This window comes from Sminthopsis crassicaudata, chromosome 4 (assembly GCF_048593235.1).
Source record: "Sminthopsis crassicaudata isolate SCR6 chromosome 4, ASM4859323v1, whole genome shotgun sequence".
Classification (NCBI taxonomy): domain Eukaryota; kingdom Metazoa; phylum Chordata; class Mammalia; order Dasyuromorphia; family Dasyuridae; genus Sminthopsis; species Sminthopsis crassicaudata.
Genome location: NC_133620.1, coordinates 325,829,819 through 325,856,848, shown reverse-complemented (window position 1 = coordinate 325,856,848; position 27,030 = coordinate 325,829,819). Strand labels below are relative to the sequence as shown.

General features: G+C 34.8%; 1 protein-coding gene across 1 annotated transcript in view; it reads left to right on the top strand.

Annotated features, from left to right (window-relative positions):
- RGS9 (regulator of G protein signaling 9) overlaps positions 1–27,030 on the top strand; it is a 96,766-nt gene that overhangs the window by 30,249 nt on the left and 39,487 nt on the right. The window contains 7 exon segments of the mRNA XM_074260586.1: positions 3,905–3,955; positions 5,885–5,994; positions 6,245–6,296; positions 7,192–7,250; positions 8,131–8,207; positions 11,505–11,586; positions 14,301–14,363. Of these exon segments, the coding sequence (XP_074116687.1) occupies positions 3,905–3,955; positions 5,885–5,994; positions 6,245–6,296; positions 7,192–7,250; positions 8,131–8,207; positions 11,505–11,586; positions 14,301–14,363 (494 nt within the window).

Here is a 27,030-nt window from a genome sequence, read left to right as displayed (position 1 = left end):
AGATCGATAGAATCCATTCTAGAAAGATAGTCAGTGTTAAAAAGAATTATATGTTACATGATTATACAAATATAACCTTATCAAATTGCTCAGTGTCTGGGAAATGAGTGTAAACTGTGAGCAATTTTTTTTTGGTTTTTCTTCCCAGATTATTTTTTACCTTCTGAATACAATTCTTCCTTTGCAACAACAACAATAAAATTCGGTTCTGCACATATATATTGTACCTAGGATATACAATAAGATATTTAATATGTATGGGAATGCCTGCCATCTAGGGGAGGGGGTGGAGGGAAGGAGGGGAAAAACTCGGAACAGAAGGGAGTGCAAGGGATAATGTTGTAAAAAAAAATTACCTATGCATATGTACTGTCAAAAAAATGTTATAATTATAAAATTAATTTTAAAAAAAGTATTTGTGTCATAAAAAATTGCTCAGTGCCTCAGGGATGAAGATAATCTGGAACTCAAAATTTTTAAGTGTTGAAAATTGCTCCTACATATAATTGGGAATAAAAAAATTACATATTTTGTTATATATATTGTTTACTACTAGTTTGATTTGGGGAAAAATACTTGCTCACTTAGGACCTCAATTTCTTCATCTGTAAAATGAAGGGGGTGGACAAGATATTCTCTAACATTCCTTTCAGTGCCAAATATAAAATGAAGAAAAAGAATCAGGAGGACAATAGATACAATGCCTACAATAATGCAAATAAAAACGGCACTTAAAAGTAGTCAAACTAAGATCAATTGCAATGGTCTTGGTTCTGGAGAAGAGAATATAAAACACATATAGCATTCACATTGGACTATCCCCACCCATTCCAAATCACACTCATATTTGGATTTCCTAAGAAACTACCCTAGTTCAAAGTGACCTATGATTCTATACTTCTAAAACTATATAGTTCATAAGTTTATGCTAATGCTTTTACCTTTTAGTAAATCAGAGGACACAATTTTTTAAAAAATGTCACTTACAGTAGCTACAAAATTTTTTTCCAATAAACCTGGGACATATTCTCCCATAAATACACATCTCATAGTGGGAAGAATGGTCATGCACATAGAATACACTAATAAAGAGGCCAACAGTTAGTAAATTCATGTGGCCTAGATAATTCAGATTTTTGGGTCCCTCATTTTTTCTTCTCTCAGGTTATCTTTTATATATATATAATTTAATATGATCAAAATTCTCTATTTTACATTTTGTAATGCTCTCTAGCTCTTATTGGCCAACAGCCTGGGACTCCTTTAACTTCTTCAAGAATTTGTATGCTATACTACTTGATACTATGTTTAGTAGTGATATTCATTGTCTATGGCACCTATGTTTACTTCCTTATCTCTTTTAATTAGGCCTAGTTTTGCTTTTGTTTTGTCTAAGATCAGGATTGTTATACCTCCTTTTTTAACTTTAGCTGAAGCACAGTTGATTCTCCTGTAGCCCCCTACTTTTCTCTGTGTGTGTCTCTCTGCTTCAAGAATGTTTCTTATAAACAATATATTGTATGATTCTAGTTATGAAATGTTTTTGATAATGACCAAACCAATCACAGCTCTGTCAAGAGCAATAAATGTTCATATTTTCCTGAAATCCATCCAACATTTGCCAAATTATTTCCTCTTTTGATTTGTTTGAAATTAAAATTAAATTTTACTTTGTAATTAAGAGAAAATGATTTTTTCTTCCTTTTATTCTTGCCCCATTGGGAAAAACAAGCAAATAAACAAACCAAAATTTTGTAATAAATATGCATAGTCAAGCAAAACAAATTCTTTTGTTGAACATATCCATTATGTCCAAAAAAAATGTCTCATTCTACAACTTGAATCTGCTATCTTTCTGTGAGGAAGTCAATAGTATACTTCATCATTAATCTTTTAGACTTATAGAAGGTCATTGCCTTGATCAATTTTTTTTATTGCTTTCAAAGTTATTCCCTTTTACATTGGTATTGCATAAATTATTCTCTTGATTATGCTTATATTTGTTATCCATCAATTTGTATAAATTTTTAAAATTGTTTTTATGTTATTGATATTATAATATACATTATTTTTCTGGTTTTGCTATTCCTTTTGCATCGATTAATACAAGTCTTTCTGTGTCTTTTAAATAATTTATTTCCTAATTTCTTATACTATAGTTCCATTACATTCCATTCCATTCATATATTTATTCAGTCATTTCCAATTGATGGATATCCAATTAATTTCCAGTTTTTTGGTTTAAGAAAACTACTGCTATAAATATTTGTGTACATTATTTTTCTTCTTTCTTTGATCTCTTTGGGGTATAGGCATAGCAGAATGATTGGAATCATTCATGGATCCACCAATAATGCATTATTTGCCCACAATCCCTCCAATATTTGTTGTGTTGGGTTTTTTTTGTCATCTTTGCTAATGTCATGGGTGCCAGTTGGAACTTCAGAATTGCTCCAATTGTATTTCTCCAATTATTAATAATTTAGATCATTTTTATATCCTTTAGATTGTTTAGATTTCTTCTCTTCAGATCTGACTATTCATATCCTCAAACCATTTATCATGGGGATTGTCTCTTATTCTTACAAATTTGAAATAGTTCCTTAAATACATTGGAAATGAGACCTTTATCAGAGAGATGAAGATCACTCCTCCCCCAGTTCATTGTTTCCCCTTTAATCTTAGTTTTACTGGATTTGTTAATGCAAAAGTCTTTTATTCTTATGTAATCAATATTATTCATTTTAATTTCTATGATCCTTTCTATCCTTTGTTTGGTCATGAACTTTTCTTCTATCCACAAATCTGATGGCAAGTTTTTTCTTGTTTCTCTAATTTATGATGTGAACTTTTATATCTCAGCCATGTATCCATTTGGAACTATCATGATAGTAAGTGCATCATTTGTATGTAGTTCATATAACATTTATCTTTTCTTTTTTTGTCATCTCTGTCAATTTGGTTTGGTGTGAGTGGAGCCTAAAATGCTTTAATTTTCATTTTTCTATTAGTAATTTAGGACATTTTTTCCTAATTTTCAAATATTTTCATTTCTTTCAGTTATGTGTAAAAACAATTTTAACATTTGTTCTTTAAATTTTTGAATTTCAAAATCTCTCTCCCTTCTACCTCTTCCCCCTCACTGAGAAGGTATGCAATTTGTTATAGGTTATACATACCCAATCAAGTGAAACAGAAGTCTTTTTCCCCCATGACTAATGATATTTTTTCTTTGATATAAAATTACATGGCTGTGTACATAGTTTTCCCTTTGGTGGAAAGGTGGTGGATTATGGGTATAGAATATTTTATATGCTATTTGATTAATCTGTTTTACTTTATCTCTATAATAAGGGAGAGATTGATGGTGTAGAAAGTGTACTGGGGAATTACATATATGTATATATTATATATGTGTGTTTATGTATATACATATGTATACATGTATATATCTTATTTTAAAAATTAATTGAATTGTGCATGCATTTACAAATATATGTATATAAACATGTAAAGTGTATTTATAAGATACTGGAAATAAATCCCTTACAAACATCAGCCTGACATAGGTGAAAATGGATTGATTTTCTATATGTGCAATACTTATGCTTTTTCCTCTCTACTAACACCTTCATTTTAATTTTTTTTCCCCCTGAGTCTGGGGTTAAGTGACTTGCCCAGGGTCACACAGCTAGGAAGTGTTAAGTGTCTGAGACCAGATTTGAACTCAGGTCCTCCTGAATTCAGGGCTGGTGCTCTATCCACTGTGCCACCTAGCTGCCCCCAACACCTTCGTTTTAAATGTTGTATATTTGAGTGGTTTTAAGAAAGAAGTCTCAGAACAACTCTTTTTTGCTAAAGGCTCTTTTCAAACTAGTTTTTGTGGATTTCTTCTGTCTTGTAGGAAATGATATCTTACAATGGATTGCCCAGAATCTTTGGATTGACTACCTAGGTGAGTTCCTTTTCTCCTTCCTCCCCTACTTTTCTTCCTTCTTACCTACTTATGTTGTTTTAGGCTCTTCAGTAGATTCTAAAGAAGTAGGAGGCATGGTCCCTCTTTGAAAAGTATATGCCCTAGGGCAGTTAGTGCAGTGGATAGAGCACAGCCCTGAAGTCAGGAGGACCTGACTTCAAATCTGGTCTCAGACCTTAACACTTCTTAGCTCTGGGCAAGTCACTTAATCCCAATTGCCTCAGAGAAAAAAAAAGTATATACCCTAATGTCTATCGATTGGGAATGACTAAATAAGCTGTGTTTTTGATTATAGTGGGATGTTAATTGTGCTATAAGAAATGACAAGCAGTATATCCCAAAGAGATCTTAAAGAAGGGAAAGGGACCTGTATGGGCAAAAATGTGGCAGCCCTTGTTGTAGTAGCTAGAAACTGGAAATTGAATAGATGCCCATCAATTGGAGAATAACTGAATAAATTGCGGTATATGAATATTATGGAATATTATTGTTCTGTAAGAAATGACCAGCAGGATGATTTCAGAAAGGCCTGGAGAGACTTACATGAACTGATGCCGAGTGAAAAGAGCAGAACCAGGAGATCATTATACACTTCAACAACAATACTGTATGAGGATGTATTCTGATGGACGTGGCCCTCTTCAACAATGAGATGAACCAAATCAGTTCCTCTAATAGAGCTGTAATGAACTGAACCAGCTACACCCAGTGAAAGAACTCTGAGAATTGACTATGAACGCCTACATAGAATTCCCAATCCCTTTATTTTTGTCTGCCTGCATTTTTGATTTCCTTCTCAGGTTAATTTTACCATATTTCTACGTCTGATTTTTCTTGTGCAGCAAAGCAACTATATGGACATATATACATATATTTTAGTTAACATATACTTTAACATATTTAACATGTATTGGTCTACCTGCCATCTGGGGGATAGAGTGGGGAGAAGGAGGGGAAAAGTTGGAACAAAAGGTTTTGCAAGGGTCAATGATGAAAAATTACTCATGCATATATCTTATAAATAAAAAGCTATAAAAAAGAAATGACAAACAGGAAGGTTTCATAAAAATCTGGAAAGACTTAACATGAATTGATGCATAGTAAAGTGAATAGAATCAGGAGAATATTGTACAAAAGTTAATAGCAATATTGTTTGATAAAGAATTGTGAATGACTTAGCTATTCTCATCAGTGAAATGATCCAAGACAATCCCAAGGGACTAATGATGAAACATACTATGCACCTCCAAAGAAAATATAGATGAAGCATACTTTATTATTTTCATTTTTTTCTTTTGAGTCTTTTTGTAAAAAAATGACTAATATGGAAATGTTATATGATTACACATGTATATCTAATTGTTTACCATCTCACAGAGGGGGAAGAATAGGGAAAGAAGGAAAGTTGGAATATGTGGGGGCTGGGAGTAAATGTGTACATATGTACCTATATACATATATGTGTATATATATACATACACATATACACATATCCATATGTACATATGCAAGTATACCATAGATGTGGGGGGGTGTATATGTGTGTATATATATGTATCTATATGTATGTGTATAGCATGTTGTCTCTCCATTAGAACATAAGCACCTTGAGGACTGTTTAACCTTTTTCTTCTACTTTACCTCCTAGCACAACACCTGGCAGGAGCTTAGGCTTAAAGAATGCTTCTTGTTTGTTTCTTGATTTCTATTTCTTCATAGAGATTCCTATAACCTGGCTAGACCTTTTCATCTTCTGATAGTGCATCAAAAACTGAGGGTTCTTTAAGTTGAATTAATTTCTTCCATTATTTGAATGATAGTGGAGGAGCAAAGTGCTTATGAAATTTGGTAATAGGATTTCTGAGCACTTAATCGATCTGTCTCTGAGTCTGAACTGCTTCTTTCTAGAGGCACAGAATTTGGGGAATTTCATTGTCAAGTATGGCTACATTTACCCCCTGCAGGATCCCAAGAATCTCATCCTCAAACCTGATAACAACAGTCTTTATCGATTTCAGGTGAGTTATATCTTTGACTAATATTAACCCTTCCTCACACCTGTAGTGCTATTCTATTCTTACTTAAGAAACCAAAAGATTAGTTTCACATCTTTACAAATCAGCATCATTGGAACTTAAAGACCAGGGACAGAAGAAAATGATAACTGACAATTTTAAAGTCCTATATGAAAAGCTATTCTTAGGTAATCTGGAAACTAAGAAGACCCTGATAAATCACCAAACATAATTTCTCTGATTCCTTTTACAGACACCTTATTTCTGGCCCACTCAGCAGTGGTCTGCTGAAGATACCGACTATGGTAAACACTTTTCCTTTCTTCCTCTCCCCTCCACAATAGGCAAATATTCCTTTCTTTAGGCTTTATATGCTATTGCTTCCTCTTTTTTCTGGAATGATGGTGGAGAGACAACTATATCTCTGATTTCATTGCTTTGGGAATTTGTCCAGTGTGGAAATATGGATAGAGATATGCTGTTGATTTATAATCTTAGAAAGGTGCTTTGGGCCATGGTCACATAGCCAGTATGTTAGAGGCAAGAATGGAATCCAAATTTTGAATGCAGGACTGACTTTTTTGATCTTAATTAGTCAGTTATCTAGTATTTATTAAATACCTACTATGTCTACTATATTCTAGACATTATGCTAAGTACTAGGTGTACAAAGAAAGCAAAAAACAGTCTCTGTTCCCAAAAAATTCGTAGTCCAATAGGGAACACTGTGCAAATATGTACAAATTAGAGATATACAAGATAAATTGAGAATAGTCTCAGAAAGAATGCTTCTTAAGAGCTTCTTGATATTCACTAAGCCCTGCTACCTTATTTTTTCATTGACTTGATATTTGTTCAATTATTTTAAATATTAATTATATATAATTATTTAAATAACTAATATAAATATGAAATTAGCAAAATCATAACCCAAATAAATACTATATATATCTTTCCTAAAATCCTGTACATTTATTAATAATTATTTTATGTTATATTTTATTGTTTTTATATTATTTCTATTTGATCAACTAGCTAGTATTAGTTTAGGAGGTTAGATCACAGAGAATCAGAATTGTATCTGCTAAAAATTCTCTTTGCAGTCTTAGTATACACTCCTAACATTAGTGCATCATTTCCCAGAGAGGGGCTGAAAAACTACTTTTGGAAGATGGAATATAATCTATTTCTTTTTTTTAGCTATCTATTTAGCCAAGAGAAATATCAAGAAGAAAGGCATTTTAGAAGAATACGAAAAGGTACAGAGATGCTTTAGAACTGTGTTTTTTTTTTTTGGTGAATGCTGATTCTCAGTAGGTGCTTTTCTTGTCCTTAACTCCTCCATCTCAGTTCTTTGTGGTTCCTATATACATCCCCCTAAGAATCTGCCACAATTTATAACTCTTCATCCAAGTGTACTGTCTGCAGCTGCTAGGAAGTGGATATAAAAAATCAGAAACTTTTTATCAGCTGCTGTTTTTTGAGTCAAAAGCTTTGCTCCAGGGCCTGCTTTGCACCATGTGTTACTCAGTGGTCTTTTGTGGTATGATTTGAGAGCCACTGGGGGACCTTGCTGCTCTGTCTAGATTTCCAAATGAACACCATCTAACCTTTAAGAGGTTGGAATTTTGGATAGTGAAGATACTGTTATTGCTCCTAAATTTTAAAATGTTGTCAGTGCTCTGATAGAATCAGAGACTTAAAACTGAAAGGGATTGTAGAAACTCTCTAGTCCAACCCCCTCATTTTGCAGAAAAGTCAAAGATTCAGGGTAGTTTTGAGTAATTTTTCAAAAATCACATGGGTAATTTCATTTAGATGGTCTAGGAAAGTGACTGTTAACTATTTTAGATGACTTACTTGATTCTGGAGCTTTTTCCCTTCCTGGATATGCTTTTTTGGTAGGTTTTTATTTTTAAGAAGTAGGTGAAAGTTTGTTCTGGTACATTTTGAAGAATTTAGCATTATTCCTAAGGCAAGATTTATCTCTTAAGAGATATCTTGTGTCGCACACCTAGAGTAAGCCATCCCTGTCTACACACACTTCAATTTAGCTGAATCAGGAGAGTCCCCTGCTGTCTTGTCTCATGCAATGTATGGTAACATGTATTAGTTCTCATTTTGTTCTTCCTGTTCTAGGAAAATTACAGCTTTTTGAACAAAAAGATTAACTATAAGTGGGACTTTGTCATCATGCAGGCCAAAGAGCAGTACAAGTAAGTAAAGAAAAAAATGGTTTTCTTACCCTGTTTCCTCCTCCCCCTCTGTTGAGAGGGAGACCCATGTTTTTCACCCTAACAGTTCCATGTCCTAAAATTCAACAAATGTTTATTAAATGACTATTACATTTAGAGCCCTCTGCTTAAGCAAAGGGAAAGAGAAAGATTAGATAATACAAAATTTCTGGCAGCTTAGAGCTTGTAATCTAATGGGGATAATATAATACATGATGAGTCAAAATGCTAGGTGAGGCCCAAGGCAGGAAAGGTAAATTGTTGAAATAGAGGTAGAATTTGAGTTGGGCTTCAAAGCTTGGTTAGGAATTCAATAGATTTTTGGGGAAAAGTAAGGGCAGGAGAAGAATCAAGAAGACATTCCATAGAGAGGGATCAATATGAGAGAAAGAAAAGCACAGAGATGGGAAACTATAGGGCCTGAACAGGGGACAGTGAGTAATCCAGTTTGTTTAGAACCTAAAGGAGCTGTATTAGAGGAGTGTGAGAAAGGCTGGAAATGAAAGGTGACCTTAGATTGTAGAGGGTCTTGAATGCCATTAGGAAGGAAGGAAGAATACAAATACTTATTAAGCAACTATTGTGTGCTGGTACTGCTAAGTGCTTTAAATATAACCTCATATATAAATATAAATACATTTGATCCCCACAACAATCCAGGGAAGTAGGTGCTATTATCATTCTCATTTTGCAATTAAGGAAACTGAGGCAGACAGAAGTCACGCAGTTAGTACATGTATAGGGCCATATTTGAACCCACTGTGCTACCTAGGTATAAACATCCACTATTTCCTTCGTAGACAATAGGGGCCCATTGAAGAGTGTGGGGTAGGGGAGTGACATAACCAGATTCATGAGGAAGGAAAATTAGTCTTGTTAGGTATGCAGGATAGATTAGGAGGAGGATAGAATTAAGGCAAGAAGACCTGTTAGAAGTCAATTGTAATAGTCCAGGTGGATGGTGATCACTCTCTGTGCTAGGTATTGGCAGAAGGAATGGAAATGAAAGAACCAGTGCCAGAATAGGGGTAGAATCAATAGACTGTGAAAATTGGCTGGATATGAGAAGTATTGATGACTAGCTAACAATGAAAGTCAATAGTCAAAGATTAACCCAAATATTTTGCATAAAGGGAAACTTTGTGAATAGGTAACACCATAAAGTGTTATGGCTTCTGGATTATATTGGACAGGAAGTTCTGCTTTTCACACAATGTACTGGTGTGCCATAAGTAGCATTGAACAAAGCTCAGCATGTAGGAGGCACTAAGTAAAATGACTCATTGACTGATTAAGGAACATTTTCTATAAAGTATGTGGAAAAGAGCAACAGGTTTAGGTCTCTACAAAGAAGAATACTGGTTAGATGTGGGCACCCATTTCGGTATCTGTTCTCAATTCTCCAGAAATATTTTATCCATTTACAAGTCAACAAACATTTATTAAATGTCTGCTTTGCACAAGGCAAAATTTAAAATACTGGGGATACAAATACAAAAATGAAACAGTCCCTGACCTCAAGAAGGTTATATTTTATTGGAATGAATCCACTTATTTATTGGAATTTTCCCTGGGGGAAAATATTATTTCTTTTCTTTTCTTTCTCTTACCCAGCTTGCTCATACATAGTTCCACTCCTGATGACTGCCAATTTATTCAGGAAATTCAAACTTGTTTAATATTAAATATTAGCAAAATATATTTAAGAAGAAAGTCTTCTAATTATATCAACTATTTACAATTTATTAACATTAATTAGCAATTAATATTAACCATTAGCAAAATATATTTAAGAAGAAAATCTCTTGTAAAAAAATCAGAATATGTTGCACGAAAATGAGTTTTTTGATTATCTCCTATTTTGGATTCATCCATATCACTGCTTCCTTTTCAGTGTTACAGATAATTGAAAACTGAGGATGTTTGCAAGGCTACCTTGAATAATAGAAATCCCATGGTTCTTCAGAAGCATCTATTACCCAATCATCCTTTAGCATTCACAAATAAGCATATCTAGTGGTAAATATAATTAGCTCAGTTATGTTGGTTAAAAAAAAAATAACAGAACACTAAGCAGTTGGAGCTATTTACTCAGCCTGACTCTGTGTATTATTCATAATGTGCTATATGGAATATAAATCTACTGCTTTGTTTTTCATAGCATAATTCATTGTTGCACATTGTGCTTTTGGCTTCTCTGTGAAAATGTATATTATGGAGAATAAGCTAATAGTACTATACCATTCTTAGTAAATGGTTCTGAATTCTGACATGGCAACACTGATCAGCCATTCTTAAGGATTTAAGTAGATGTCATTCCCTTGTAGCAGTAGAATGCAGGGTAATTTTCTGATATTGAAATATGCTGGACACAAAGAAGAATAAAGTCAAGAATGAAAATCCTTTAAAAATAAAACAAGGCTTCAAAAAACATCTGCCCTAGGGACCACAATGCAATATGATAGAACAGAATCAATAGGCAAGAAGATAAGTAAATTCCTAGAGGATACTCTAATCCATCAGAAAGCTGTGAACCTTGATCTTTTATTGCCAGTCTTACTTCATTGTTTATTTTTGTCATTTTCCTAACATATGGGGGGAAAATAAAGTTGTCAAAAAGTTAGATTTCATCTAGGATTTGTTGTAGTGTGAAAACTGAGTTGAATATAGGACAATCACTGGCCCTGCTTCTGAAGTCATTGTCCAAAGGAGCAAATATTGTGGAGATAGGATTTTGCAACTGCTTCTCCAGGGGCTATAGCCCCTGCTTCCTTAGCTGCCAAATTTCTGAATACCAAGAAAAGAAATTTTTACCATCAGAGTCCTTGGAACCATTAAATTACTCAATATCAGGAACAGATATAGTGTTATTTATGGAAATGACAATAAAGAAGATGCCTTACCATTTGATGCTGCCAGAAAGGATGACTGGCCTTTTCAATCTGATTTGCAACTGAAACTTCCTATATTTATTGTCCCCTTCAGTCTCCCATTAGAATATGAGCTGCTTGAGAGTAAGGATGTTTTTTACCTTATTATTTGTATCCTCAGTGCTTAATATAGTTTTTGTACTTAGCACATGCTTAATAAATGCTTCTCATTCATTCATTTATTCAATTTCTGGTGTCAAGATTGAATAATTATTAGCATAGGCTATTTTTTGCTGGGCAGGAAGGATGGGAAAGGGAGGGAGGAGACAAGTTATCAGGAATAGGGACAAAAACTCATCCTAAATGAACAAAGCACCATTGGCCCTACTCTATGTTATTGGCTTTGCAGAACTGAAAAAGAAAGAAAGAAAGCAGACAGGTATGCCTTGGATTGTCAAGAAAAAGCTTATTGGCTGGTCCACCGATGTCCTGTGAGTAGATCCATAACTAGAAATTATTTTTCTTGGGGAAAAAAAGGGAGGGGGGAGCAAATATAGTATGGAGGACAATCTGAGAGGTGTGCTTGGATCAGCATAGGGAATTGAGGAGGTAAAGCAAACCTAAGAGATTCCAAGGGGATAGGGACCGGGGCATGGTATCTGTGCTAAATGGCAATATGAACCTATAGAGAAACTTTTAGGGGGGTGCTGGGATAGTGGTCACCTAATAAAGAAATAAATAACTGCTCTAGGTTAGTGTCCTAAGGCAAAGTTTTACTCACCCTGAACTAGTTATGTTTCTGCCTATGAATTCCACCCAAGAGTTCTATTTTCTTTCACATTTTTGCATGTTCACTATATTCCAAGTTTATTGTCAGACTATCTCCAGTGCTGGGCTTAGACCAAGTGGGACTTTTGCTTGTGATAATTTGAATGTCTAAGTATCTCATTTGGGTGGAAGAGGAAGAGGGAATTTTTTTTTAACTGGAATACAAATATTTTGGTTTCAAGACCTGATAAAGGATTGAACAAGCTGCTCTTATTCTACAGATATTTTTTTTCACATCATAAATGGTTAACTCATGGTGTGGAGAACCCAGAGACTTCTATTGAATATAATTCATGAAACCATTACAAACTTGTTTCCTGACATGTTTTACCTGGACTTTTTCCCACTTCTTGAAACTAAGAGGCCTAGGAGTTAGAAGGCAGTAGTTGCCAATTGAAAAATAAATGAAAACAACATTCTTTCCTACTCTTCTGGCATAAACTCTAACCACCACTCCCACATGAGAAGATGAGTAGTTTTTGGCAGAACACAAAAGGAATAAACACAAAAAGCATTATTGTGTGTCTGGCAGGTGGCAGACATTTTGATGCCTTTAGGATGGTTTTCCAATAGTCCTTCCATCATTTGAAAAGTACTGCTACTGTTTTTTCTTCTCCTATGATAAATAGTTTTGGATGTTGTAAGATCCATTTTCATGTCCTGTTTATGAAAATAGAGATTTAGGCCAGTGTTTTATAAAAATTCATAAAGGCTGAACCTTAGAAAACACATAAGAATTTTGTCACAAAGAGAATATAAGAAGGTTTCAGTGGAGAGCTGGTATGAAAAAAACATGGAGCAATGCTTATGTACTTGAAAGACAGTAAAGTGCTTTTGACTTCTAAAATTGTAATGAAAGGCATTCATATGAGTCTATATACACAGTACATTTTCTGGACTACTCTTCCAACTTGAACTCAAATTTTCAGGTTTAATTCTTAGTCAGGGAATCACCACTTGAGTGTTAGGATAAACCTGTGAGTGGCTATTTATAATCTAGTTTATAAGCCCTCACTGATATGCTTTCCATTAACAATCATGCAATAGACTTAATTGCTCTCAACAAAGTCATTTACTAAGAAGAGTAGTGAGAATAATAGGTAAGAAATATTTTCTTCATAAACTTGGCATCACTCTCCTATAAATACACACATTTTGTGGGAAGAGTAGGCTCAAACTTTAAATGTAATGACAGGAGCACACATGTGTGGAGCAGTTTACAACTCTTGTTCCTATAAAACCTGCAAGCTTTTTCTTTTTGCAGACTCCTTACAAAGGCTCCCCTGGGTGCAGTATTTCTGTTGGTTGGGCAGCAAGATCTGCATTTGTTTAAAAAGCCTATCTGTGCTCCTGGCATTATCTCCTACTGGTCCAATAGTCCTGATATCATGACCAACATGGGAAGAGGAAAAAGAAAGAATTCTTTCCTTTCCTTTGCTATCCTATAATAAAACATAGGAATGTCTTTACACAATTTCCTCCAACACTTGAATACAAACTGAAACTTGAATTGGAAAAGAAACAATATGAACTCAAATTCAAACTTTCTCATTACTGACTGAATGATTTACTTTTCTTTAAATATAGATTCAAGGAGTGTGACCAATTGTCTTAGTGAATCAAAAGATCTTTCCTATATTATGTCAGCAGCTTTTATCTAATGGCCAAGACTTAGTAATCCTCTCAACTTGATTAAAGAATTAGTAATACATATTTGTGGGGTTGTAGGAAATCTGCTTTAAACTCTGTCATTGCATTTTGGGCCTTCTATGACTAATAGTAATTGAGGGGGAGAAGTGAACTCCCTCTTTTATATATAGAATTGTGACATTTGATGAAGTTCATTTTATAATAAACTAGATTCATTTTAGGGTTGGGAGAAAAGCAGGAAGACAGATTTCTTCCAGGAGAGGACATTTCAGAAAGAAATTTACTAGCAATTAATAAGATAATTTGATATTGCCTTGGGAAGTTTGCCTTTTTAAAATTTTTTGCAGACTTATAGTTTCCTAGACGGCTAAAAAAATACCATTCTCTAAAAAGACTAAGTTAACATTTGCTCAGCAAAACCCTCAAGGGATAGAGCTCCCCATCCTATGCCCAGTCATTATTTTTGACTAGAATTAGTCTTGGAGATCCTGGCCTCCAATAAGAAGAGGCCCTCTTTCATTTAAACTCCTTGGCTCAATAATTCCAGTGTCCTGATAATCCATGCCAAATGAGATTAAGATTTATAAATCTAGGGTACCTCAGAAAAGGAGCAGTAATAAATCTACTCAATGTACAGTATGAATTGGGAATAGGACAAGTAATTCAATCCTACTAACAACAACAACAAAAAGATTCTAAAGGAAATTTTTCTTAATTGTTTCCTTAGCCAGGAACAGACAATGTCCTTGACTATGGCTTAAATCGAGTGACCAATCCAAATGAAGTTCAGGTAAACAGGTATGTTTCTGGGCTTTGCACTCTGATGATAATAATAATTAACATTGCTTTAAGGTTTCCAAAACACTTTCTGTACATAGTGTATTTTTGTAGACAAATAAGTTAATGTATAAAGCCAGGCACAAAAACCTTCTTGTTAACTCAGATTTCTTTAATGGTGACTGGAAGAAAAAGGCTAAAAAGGATCTATTTTTAGAATCAAAAGAGGACAATGATTAATTTTTAGTCATTGTGTAATTTAGTCACTTTTTGGGGTGGGGAAAGGGAGCTGAGAGTAGGAAACAAAGTACGATGCATCTAAATAAACCATTAGGCCAAATTTGAATTTAAATAATATCCATGCTTTCTTTGGAATCTGAGCATGGGAAGATTTGTTCTTTATTCTTCTTTAGGAAACAACATGGAGATGGAAATGTAATGGAAAGAATTCTGGATTTGGGATAAGAGGATCTAAATTCTAATCCTGGGTTTGACACAATACTTTTGTTAAGGGGCAAGTCATTTAGCTGAGCTTCTTCTGCAAAATGAAGAAAATTCTCCTTGAACAAGTCCTAACTTCTTAACCTGTGGATTGTGACCCCCTATGGGGTCTCATATCTGTATGTGAGGGCTCACAAAACTATAAGTTATTATCAGTAAGTGTTTAATTTGTATACCTCTTTTATATAACTAAATATCTAAGAACATGTAAAAATTTCTTGGGTAAAAAGGGGTTGTGAATGGAAAAAGTTTAAGAAGTCCTGGTCGCTAAATGGATGACCTGTAATGTCTCTTCCAGCTCTAAATTTTATCTTTTTTGTTCTGTTCCTCAATAGTATTTTATTTTTCCAAATATGTGTAAAGATAGTTTTCAACATTCATTTCTGTAAAATGTGTTCTAAGTTTTTCTCCCTCCCTCTTTTACCTCCCCCTACCCCAAGATAGTAAGCAATCAATCTGATATAGGTTAAACATGTTTAAACATATTTCCATATTTGTCTTGTTGTGCAAGAAAAATCAAACAAAAAGTAAAAAAAAATGAGAAAGAAAAAAACAAACAAAAAAGTGAAAATATTATGCTTTGATCCACATTCAGTCTTCATAGTTCTCTCTCTGGATGTGAATGACATTTTCCATCTCAAATCTACTGGAACTGTCCAAGGCTTATCTTACAAGCCCTTCTTGACTATTAGCAAATTATCTGAGCAAATTTATTCTTTAAAAATTAATTTCTTTTGTGATTTAGATAAGAGCAGACATATGTCATAGCATTTGAGTATTAGAATGGACCCCAGAGGCCCCAATCCAGAAACAAAGAAATATGCAGTATAACATACTTGACAAGTGGTTTTCCAGCCTCTGTTGAGAAAGTCCATTCCACATGAAAGCACTTCAAATACTTGAAGATATCCATTTCTCCTCCCTCTTTTCCCAGGCTAAACATGCCCAGTTCCTTCAACTAATTGTGATACGGCAAAAAAACAAAAAAAACAAAAACAAAAACAAAAACTCAATGCTTTTCATCATCCTAGTTGCTTTTCCATGGACATTCTCCAGCAGAAACTTTAAGTCTTTCTTAAGTTGTGACATACAGAACTGAACATAGTCCTTTAGATGAGACCTGGCTTAAGTAGAGTACATCTTAAACTTCCAATGTTGATTTTTTTTGTTCCCAAGTATAAGCCTTGACATTTTCCCCTACTTCATCTTATTAGACTGATCTCAATGCTCTAGCCTGTCAAGAGAGATCATTTTCTGGAATCTGACTCTGTGATCCTCTTTTTTAGTTATTTCCATCTTTGTGTCATCTGATAATTTGATGAGCATGCCATAAATCCCTTTGTCCATGTTACTGATCAAAATGACAAACAGTATAGGTCTGGCACAGATCCTGGTGGTTATTTCACTAGGGATATCCTGCCACATTGACATTGAACCATTAACAACTAGTTTTTGAATCTGGCCATGTGACCAATTATGGGTCCATCTAATTCAACATAATCTAATCCATATTTCTCCTTTTCTCTACATGAAAAATATGAGATGTTTTATGAAAAATTTGCTAACATATCAGCAAATAGTATCCTTAAGATTCCTTTCATCTATAAAAAAAGAAAATGAGAATAAATTAGCATGACCTGTTTTTAATACCAAGCTAGATTTTTGTAATCAATAATTCTCTTGAATTTCCTTAATGATCCCTTCATAGTCAACTAGATGATACAGTGGATAGAACACTAGCTCTGGAATTGGAAGAATATGAGTTCAAATCTAGTTTCAGACAATTAATATTATGTGACCCTAGGCAAAAAAAAACTTAATCTTGATTGTCTCACACCTCTTTTCTCTCCCAAAACTCAATAATACATTATTATAAAGACAAAACAAAATGATCCCTTCTAGAATTTTCCCAGAAATCAAAATTAAGTTTACTAGTACTTAATTTGTAGACTGTGTTTTCTATTTGTTTTTGCAAACTGGGAAAATATTTGCCCTTCTATTTTGTAGTATCCTTCTTGTTTTTCTTGTTTTTTGTTTTTTTTCTTTAGATATCACTGATAGTGGCTCAGCATGGGCCATGCACCTTGAATTCATCAAGGACAGCTAGGAGCTCTCCTATTTATCTTAGATACCAATTCCCTATTAGTCATTTTTGCTCTGTCATTTCTAGTCCTAAGGTCATTCTTGTTAGAGAACAGAGCTAGAAAGTCAAATTTGCTCCTTGCAGTGGGACTTCTGGTTCTTCTTGTTTATTGCCTACCCTTTGGGCATTTGTAAAATTTTTTTTTTTTTTTGAGATCATAAGCTTTACTGCTGTCTTCTTTTTTTCTCCTGTGAAAGTCTAACTTTTTCAAACTGCTGTACTTCTTCCTTGGCTCAGCATAGTGCCTGACATATACCAAGTGCTTAATAAATTTTTGTTGATTGACTCTTTGCAGATCCTTCTTAGGGTATCTAACTTGGAGAATTTGCATAGTCACTCTTATTCCTGAAGCCCTTTGATTAGATTTGCAAAACACTCAGCAAATACATTAGGCACCATCCATCTCTGGGCAGGAGCTCTTTTAGTTATTGTTTGCAGAATATAAACAGGGCCACCTCCCCAATGGATACTCTCATAAGCAGGCTGAATCCAGTTTGAGGTTACCAGAATCCAGTCCCAGTTCAATTTTCAGGATATATCTATATGGAGTTATTCCTAGTAGTAGTAGTAATTAGTAGCAGTAGCAGTAGCAGCAGCAGCAGCAGTAGTAGTAGTAGTAGCAGTAATAGTTATAGTAGTAGTAGTGGTGGTGGTGATAGGAATAAAGGTAATAGCAATAGTAATATTATTTATAGCATGTCTATAGTGCTTTGAGATTTGTACAGAATTTCACATGTTTTATTTAATTTTGTCCTCATAACAACCCTGTGAGTTAAGGGAAATTATTATCTCTATAAATAAGGAAACTGAAGCTGAAAATGACTTATTTAGGATCATATAGCTAGTAAATGTCTAAGAAAGGTTTCAATTCAGGTCTTTTTTGAGGTCAAGTTAAACTATCTACTGTGCTACCTATTGTTTCTATAGTAAGCATTTACATGTCACTTTAATGTTTGCAAAGCACTTTACAAATATTATCTCATTTTATTTTTCACAACAGCCATGGGAGATAGATGTTATTATTACTCCCATTTCATAGATGACAATATTAGTCATACAGCTTCTAGTTTAAGGCTGGATTTGATCTCAGGTGTTCCTGACTCCAGGTATATAGCACTCTGTCCACTCTGCCATTCAGCTGCCACACCCTCCATACCTATATACTTTGAAAACTAAACTGGACTGGATTTTGGTAACCCCAACTGTATTCATCCTGCTCTTCAGTCAGTGTCCATTAGAGAGTCTGCTTTCACCTTAAAAATAAACCTCTATTGAATTGAAACTTGAATTAGAGTGAGGGCATATGGATAGACCAATTATTTCCACAGATTAAATAAGATGGGAATTGAACCAGAGGAGGACAAATGTAGTAGGAAGCTTTTGGTCTCAGGGACCAAAGATGATCATTTCTTTGTTACCCAAAACGATCTCACTGTTTCACATTCTGTTTTCATAACAGCTCTTGTCAGTGTTCTTTGTCAGATAGAAGATAATTGCTGTGTCCTTGTAAGCTTTGTTGCTATGGAAACTGAATCACTGAATAAAATGCTGTACTGGGGTTGAAGCTTTGCCTTTTCATGGATGACTGACAGCTCTGAAGTTCTTTCTGGTTTTGAGGAGGGGGAAGTCAGGAGGTATCCATTATAACACTTGCCTCAGAAAGATGAATGAGATCTGAGGACCAGAAAAATAAAAAAAGGTCAAGAACAATAATAATCTGTGTCCATGATGCAATTAAATTTAAATTTCTTGATCTACAGTGACAAATGCAGGGTACTTGAAGAAATTCAAGGTTTAGGTAAAAGATAGTTTTTGTTGTCACCGAGTCTTCAACCATTTTGTGTTTTATATAGGTAGGCAATGTGGTTTAGTGGATAGGATGCTATACGTTGAGACAGAGGGGACATGAATTCAGATCCTAGATCTGGCTCTGACTCTTTGAGGTTCTATGATTCTAAATAAGTCATTTAACCTTCTGAAGCCTCAGGTGTCCCAAATGAAAATGGGGATAATAATTTTTACAAGGCTTATTGTACAGATTGTCAGCATCAGAGAGCATTTGGGGACTAGATTCTGTAGGCCAAAGTAAAGTTTTCTTGTTCGTGTCTCTGAATATAATGAGGCTGTCCAAGGCTCAGAAAAAACACATAAAAAGGCAATTGATAATTCTTGTCATTCCAGGTCATGGAAGTTTTTTCTTTCTTTTTGTGGAATCTTCAGTTAGCTCTCCTTGGGTTCAGAATTTCTACTTAGAGTGCAGAGTTCCCAGAAGCTGCTCTTTTTTTTTTTAATTACTCTTTATTTCAAGGACCAGTTCCTTGAAGCTTCTTCCTTTCTTGAATGACTATTTTTCTTTACCCATATGGATCTTCTGTGTATGATTCTGCTCTAATAGTTCCAATGTCACGAATGATAGGGAAGAGTAGGAAAGTAAGAATTAAGAAAATTTGTTATTTCTCCTTGCAGTATTCTAGATTAGATCCAGGGATTTCCTCCATAATCTGTTTCAACTCTTAAACACTGGTTAGAGTCTCTTACACAATACTTCTAGATACCAGGATGCAATAGGGAAGGGGAGATGGAGAGAAATCTTCTTCCCTCTAAACCACTCCAGGTATTACTCTACAACTAGTCTGACCTTTGACTGCCTCAAGCTCCTCAATCCTTAGTTATGTAATGCCCACATAGACAAAGCTAATTTGTTTTCTTAGTCAATTGTTTGTTCTTTTCTTGACTAAATTAGAGTATGTTCTCACCTTACAAAGGGTTCAGAATGTGGACACATTTTGTATATTCATTAAAATCTCAGCATGTGTATTTATATTTTATGACTGCATTAATTGAACTGGGGAGGAATTAGGTTCCCCTCATTCTTGTATCAATGAAATATCAAGTCTGATTCTATCTACACTCTTACTGTGATTGATTACTTTGACCTCTGTGCTTTGAACTGGATAGGCTCCAGGAGCAAACTAATCTAGTCTCTTGTTCAGAGATTTAAGGGTGTTGTAGAGTGAAATTGAGGCATTTTTTTCCAGTAGTAATCTATTTCCCAAATACATTTTAAAAATAGTTTTCAATATTCATTTTTGCAAGATTTTGTGTTCTAAATGTGTTCCCCTTCTTCCCTTACCTCCCCTTCCCCAAGACAGCAAGCAATCTGATATGGATTAAATATTGCAATTCTTTTAATCATATTTCCATATTTGTCGTGTTGTGCCAGAAAAATCAGGCCAAAAAGGGAAAAAGAAAGAAAACAAACAACTAAAAAAGTGAAAATACAATGCTTCAATACACATTCATTCTCCATAGTTCTCTCTAGAGAGAACTGGCCTTTTCCATCTCAAATCTATTGGAATTACAAGACATTTTATATAGGGAAGGCAGCAAGGATATATCGAAATATTCTCCTTTGGGAGATATGAGCACTGGAGTCTCAGAGAAATGTGGAAAGATATTACACATTATCCTGTCTCTCCCCCTCCCTGTTTCTCTTTTTTCATGGAAGAGGTATCTTTTAGTAATAATCATCTATTATCAGAAAAAGATTGAATGTATGTTACATAAAAACATTTTCTTCAAAATGACAGTATTATTCTCAGTTGAATGTCAGAAAATCCAGCTTCTGTGAAGAGGCTGAGCTGAGAGATGCATTAGTTATGTTAAAATGTTTTCCTTTTTGGTGTTTTTTCCTTTTTGTTTACTCATTTTTTTTTCTCTTTTTCTTTCCTACCAGCTATTTTTCCTCCCATCTCTAAACTGTGCTTGTGATGGCTTCAGTCTGTCGTGCAATAAAAAGATAAGAATTGTAATTCTCTTGCAAGTTGTGTGCCTTCCATAGTCCTGGAACTTTGTATTCCACTTTCTTTTCACTCTGAACTTCAGCATGCCTCACAGATGCATCCACTAAGGGGAAGTAGAGATGGAAATAAGAATTTATGAAATGTTTCATTCTATTTGCTATGTCTTAGACTGTGATTTGATTTGACTATGTATCTGTGCCATGTGGTACAGTGAGAAGATGACTGGATTTGGAGGGATAGGACCTGGGTTCAAATCACAACCACCTCTGTGATAATGGGCAATCCATTTCCTTTCACTGGGCTTCTGGTTCCTCAATAATTGTTTTAAAGTGTATTGAAGGAGAAGACCTATAAAGCCCTTTCCATTATTATTTTATAATCTTACCTATGTTATTTTTTTATGTTAAACTATCTTATTGTAAAAAAAAAAGAGCATTGGGAAAAGAAAAAGAGAATTCTGATTAGGTCATCCATCCTCTGTTTCTAGTACATAGGAAATAGTTTGGTTTTAAGAGAAAGAATATTTCCAAAAAGAATAAACACTTTAAGTAGATGAGATAGTTTTTACTTATCTTTAGGTTCCTTCTGGAAAGTCTGTCTAAAAGGAAGCCTGCTAAAATGGAGATAGTTAACTAAAAACAAGTAAGCACCACTTCAGTAGGAGGACTCATCAGAAGGCTAAGTGAATGGAATCTAAGACATATGAGACAGTATATATTGTTGTTCAGTTGTGTCTGATTCCTTGTAACCCCATTTAGGTCTTCTTGGAAAAGATGCTGGAGTGGTTTGCCATTTCCTTCTTTGGCTCATTTTATAGATGGAGAAACTGAGATAGAGTTAGGGACTTGCCTAGGGTCTCACAGCATGTAAGTGTCTGAGGTCACTTGTCTACAGTGGACAGTTTTTAAAAAATCCCCTCTTAAATGACTTCATCAGAGATATATCCCACATAGTTTATAGCTTAAAAAGTGTCCCAAGAAAACCTCAGTGTTGATCAGAGAATATAAACTTGTCTTAACTCAGGTCTTCCTGACAACAGGCCCAGCACTCTATCTACTGCCACATCTACCTATCCATGAGATAATATAAAAAGACCCACATATGAGGAGTACATAGTGTAGTGCATAGAGAGGTTATCTTGGAGTAAGGAAGATCTGAGTTCAAGTCTAACTTCATTTACATACTAGCTATGGGAACATAGGAAAACCACTCAGCCTCTTAGTACTCTGAGCAACTCTCCAAGATTATAAATGATAGTCGAGTGGTCAATTTGCAAAATGGAGGGGTTTTTCAGGCTAGGAGTCCCTAGCATCAAAGAAAATCACAGCTTCTGACCAAAATAAAAATGGATAATGCTGTATTCCTAAATAGCCTAAGATTTGGGGACTGATGCTGGTAGAGAATGTATCTTGTTTTTTCCTGACAATTTGGGTCAGGAAGTGATGGTATCAGCATGTGTACGTAGATAGCATTGTGACTTGCCTTTAAATTGGTGCATTTTTGCAGGAAGTTTTAGAGGTTTAGCCTTATTCTACCCTCTGGAACCTCTTTGAAGAGGAAAACATAAAAGCTTTTAAAGGTCTCTAGAAAATGATTCATTATGGAAGGTGTGCATGTGGGTGGGAGTCACATGCTTTAAAGAAGAATATTTGATTCCCAGAATTGAAGTCTTAATGTCTTTTAGCATGTCATCTTGTGAATACAAATCAAGACTGGGTAATATTCTCTGATCAACATTGAGGTTTTTTTGGGACAACCTTTTTTAGTGTTAAGCTAAGTGGGATGTACCTCTGATGAAGTCATTTAGAAAGGGATGAAAAAACTGTCCACTGAATACAAGTTAACACAAACTTATTAACACAAATATCATTGATTCTTCCTTCTTTCCTTTTTTCTTATTCCTTCATTTCTTCCTTCCTGAGGGGGGGAAGAGAATTGTTGGAAATGTTGGACTTGTCTTTACAACAAGATACTCAGGAGATGTTTGTTAATATGGAACATTTTTTTTTAAGTTACATATATACAATGACCCAAAAAGTCCTTAACAAACCAAACAAAAAATAATCCCAAATGCCAAACCCTATCAGAGTAACAAAATCAAATGAAGTACATTCTGTTTTTGCTGTTCATTTTGTAAAAGCCTCTGATTATGGAGATTATGGTCATGGAAACAAAAGTATTAGGCCAAAAGGAAACCACAAGAACTAGAATAGAAAACTATTTTCGTTTTGTATCACTTAAAACAGTCGTGCTGTTGACTCACAAGTGTAGCTGCAGGGTGAACATGTCTGTATTTAAACTAAGGCATATTGAGGATTCACTGACGTATTTGCAATTCTCTTTTGATTATTGTTAAAGGAAGATATACTGATATTAGTACCATTCTCTATGATTTAGACTCAAATCTTCTAGAAACAATTTTATTTAACAATCTCTAAGTAATTTCTAGCTTTGAAATAGAGATATGTCCAAACTGGCATAGTCCCCATTGCCTGCCAGCAGGGCTCTTGGCTCCAAAAAGATCTCAGATAATATAGACTAGAATCTTGAACAAAGAAATGATCATAATATATTAAAATAGAGTTTGGGGTTAACATTCCAGAATACTGACTATCCATTTCCTTTTTTTCTCCTTAATAGTTCCTTCTTGTGATCAATATCTTAACCTTGAATTTCAAAAGAGAAGATACTGACCTTAGGGTCAAGATACAACTCACCGAAGGTGGATGAGATGACAGTAATTCTATCTAGATAAGCGTTAAATTAGGTTATCATCTTTATTCAAGTTCAAAGGAAGGCCCTAGATTTTGTTCTTATGGTTTTCCTAAAGGAAAAGGTCTGGAGATTTTAGTTTGGAAAAGTAGTAATTTTTAATATTCATAAAGAAATTTAAAAAGAGATTAAAATATATGCTTCCCCCCCACATCTCATTCATTTAAGGATAAGGCTGACATATCTATCTTTGGCACTTTTGTGGGGGTATGTATGAAAATTTATATCTGGGCAGCATATGGTATCTTTTCCCTATGATAGCACTGTTAATTTGAGAGCATTTTCCCTAGTTGCCATTCACATAATTCTTGAGATTCTAGGGAAATAATTACTTTTTCAGTATTTGTTTAATTTTATTGCTTTCTAAGAAATAGGATCATTCTATTTCTCAACATATAATCTTGCCCCAGTTGAGTAGGGAGGAATTCATTTAGAAGAACTATCGTATACTTCTATTTTGTCTCTCTAATGGATTAACAACTAGATCTGTAAAAAAAAAAATATGACTACCGTTTTTAACAGTAGAAAGATCCAAATTCTTATCCACGTATGATCAATCACACCTTATTAGGAGGATCCAATATCTTATAAGTCTGTGTATAAATCTGTTGTAAATATCTGCATTATTAATATTATTTATTAACTACATATTATGTTCCAGGTAACTGGTTCAGAGCATAGAGCACTGACCCTGGAGTCGGGAAAGCTGAATTCAAATCCAATCTTGAACATTTATTAACTTTGGGCATGTCACTTAACCCTCAGTTTCTTCATCTGTAGAATGAGATGTAAAAAGAAATGGCAAACCACTGCAGTATCTTTGCCAAGAAAACCCAGTCACAGGGAATTGGACATGACTGAAATGACTCTTTGGCATAGGCCAGTCTTTTATATTATTTTCAAAAAATTACTAACTTCAAAAATATTATCTGACTTAGCAATTTATGTTGACTCTCCCCATATTCAGTGATCACTGATTCAATAAAAATTTATCAAGCACATACTTCATGCCACACTAGCAATGTGCTAAGTGATGCGGATAAATAAATAAAAGCCAGTCCCTTTCTTAAAGTCCTTTACCCTCACAATCTAATGGAAGACAGACTGTATAAAGGCTAAATAGGAAATAATTAACAGAGAGAGAACATTAAGATTAAGAGAGCTTTGGGAAAGGCTCCCTGTTGGAGATGGGATTATAGTTGGGACTTAAAGGAAACCAGGGAAGGCAAGAAGCAGAGATGGAGAGAGAGAGAGAACATTTTAGGCATGAGAGATAGTTAGAGAAAATTTCTGCAGCCTACGGAGGAAGTGTCTTATTTGTGGAATAGCCAGGAGGTCACTGTCACTGTATGATAGGAGCAAAGTATGAGAAGACTGGAAAGGTTGGGTGGGGTATGTTGTAAAGGGCTTTAAATGCTGAGTAGGATATTTTTGTATTTGATCTTGTAGGCAATAGGGAGCCACTGGAGCTTATTGAGCTGAGGGGAGACTTTGTCTGACCTGTGATTTAGGAAAATCACATTAGTGGCTGAATGGATTGAAGAGGCTTGGGGCAGCTAGACCCATCAGCTTGCTATTGCAATAGTCTAGGTATGAAGTGATAAGGGCCTGTAGTAGCAGTGATATCAGAAGAGAGAAGGAAGTATAACTGACAATTGTTGCAATGGTAAAATTGATAGACCTTGGCAACATATTCTATGTGGGGAGTTATAGATAGGGAGGAGTTGACAATGACTCCTAGGGTGTGATTCTGGAGGACTTGGAGGATGGTGTTACCTTCTACAATAATAAGGAAGACCTTGGGTTTAGGAGGAAAGGTTTGCATTTTGGATATATTGAACTTAAGATGTCTATTAGACATCCAGTTCAAGATGTCTGAAAGAGAATTGGAGATGTGAAATGAGAAGTCAGCAAAGAATATAGCTTAGGATATATAGATTTGAGAATCATTAGTGTAGTTCCATGAGGACTGATGAGATCACTAAGTAATGTAGTATAGAAAGGAAAGAGAAGAGGGCCCAATATAGAATCTGCTAGAGAACTTATGGTCAGAAGGAATTATATAGATGAGGATTCAGCAAAGGAGACAGAGAAAGAGTGGGAAAATATGTAAAAAGAGAACCAGGAGAATTTGAAGTCCCAGAACCTAGAGAGAAGGGAGGAGAGAGTGATCAGAAGTGTAAAAGGCTGCAGAGAGGTTAAGGAGAATGAAGACTGAGAATAGCCATTGGATTTGACAACTAAGACATTATTGGTAACTTTGGGGAGAGCACTTTCAGTAGAATGATTATTAGGGGCTAAGAACAGACTGAGAGGAGAAAAGGTGGAGGACTTATTATAGATGGCCTTTGTGAGGACTTCAGCCACAAAGGGCCGAAGAATTATAGAATGAGAGTGAGGATAGAAAGATCAAGAGAGGGTTGTTTGGTTTTTTTTCAGAATGTGGGGGGCATGACCATGCTTTTAGACAGTAAAGTATGAACCTTATTTTCGTAAACAGGGAAAAATTAAAAATAAGTGATGGAATGGGTGTGACAGAGGGGGCAAGAAGGAATGGGATCACTTGAACATGTAACCTCTTTAGGTTAGCTTTGGTAAGGAATAAATCCTCATCATATGAGATAGGTATGAAGTAATAGGTAATGATAGAAAGCATATGAGTGATATGAGATGAGGAAGGGAGGAGATGAGGGAGCTCATGGCAAATGGCTTCAATTTTTTTCTTTAAAATAAGAGAAAAAAGTTCCTATTTTTGAGAGAGTAGGGAGAGAGGAAGAATGAAAAAGTTTGGAAGGGTCACTATGGAGAGTGGATTAGTAGTTGATAAGGGAGGTATAGAATAGGATAGCTTAGCAGCAGTGAGAGCTCAGTTCAAAGTTGTATAATATAAACATATATAAATATATATACATATATATATGTGTATATATATATATGTGTATATATATATATATATATGACCTAGTCAGAGTAATTGTGTGATTTTCTTTACCATCATTCAGCAGCAAGTGTATAGCTGTATAGGTGAAATGTATAGTTGAATAAATGAAAGTGGCAAATGGAAGTTGTGTTCCAAGGCTGAGACTTACCAGGGCAAAATTCACAAAATGATAAGGAGTTAGGCAAACAGTGTAAAGTTGAATCCGTTCACCATGAGGTTAAGATGAAGAAAAAAAGAGAGAGTGGCTAAGTGAAAGGAAGATAATCCGGGAGATAATGGAGGGTTCTGGGTTTTATAAGGGAAGACAGAGGAGAGGTGAGAAGCCAATAGATTATTTATGGTCTGTTAAGGGAGTTTCAGAATTCTTCAATGTGGAGATGATATGTTGGTGGATGATGGCAAGATCAAGGTTATAATCTTCTTTGTGTGCAGCTAAGAGGTAGAATGAAGGTGTTAATCATGAAAAATGACTAAATTGAGGGACTTAATGGTTAGGGTATTTAAGGGAGAGTCAATATGC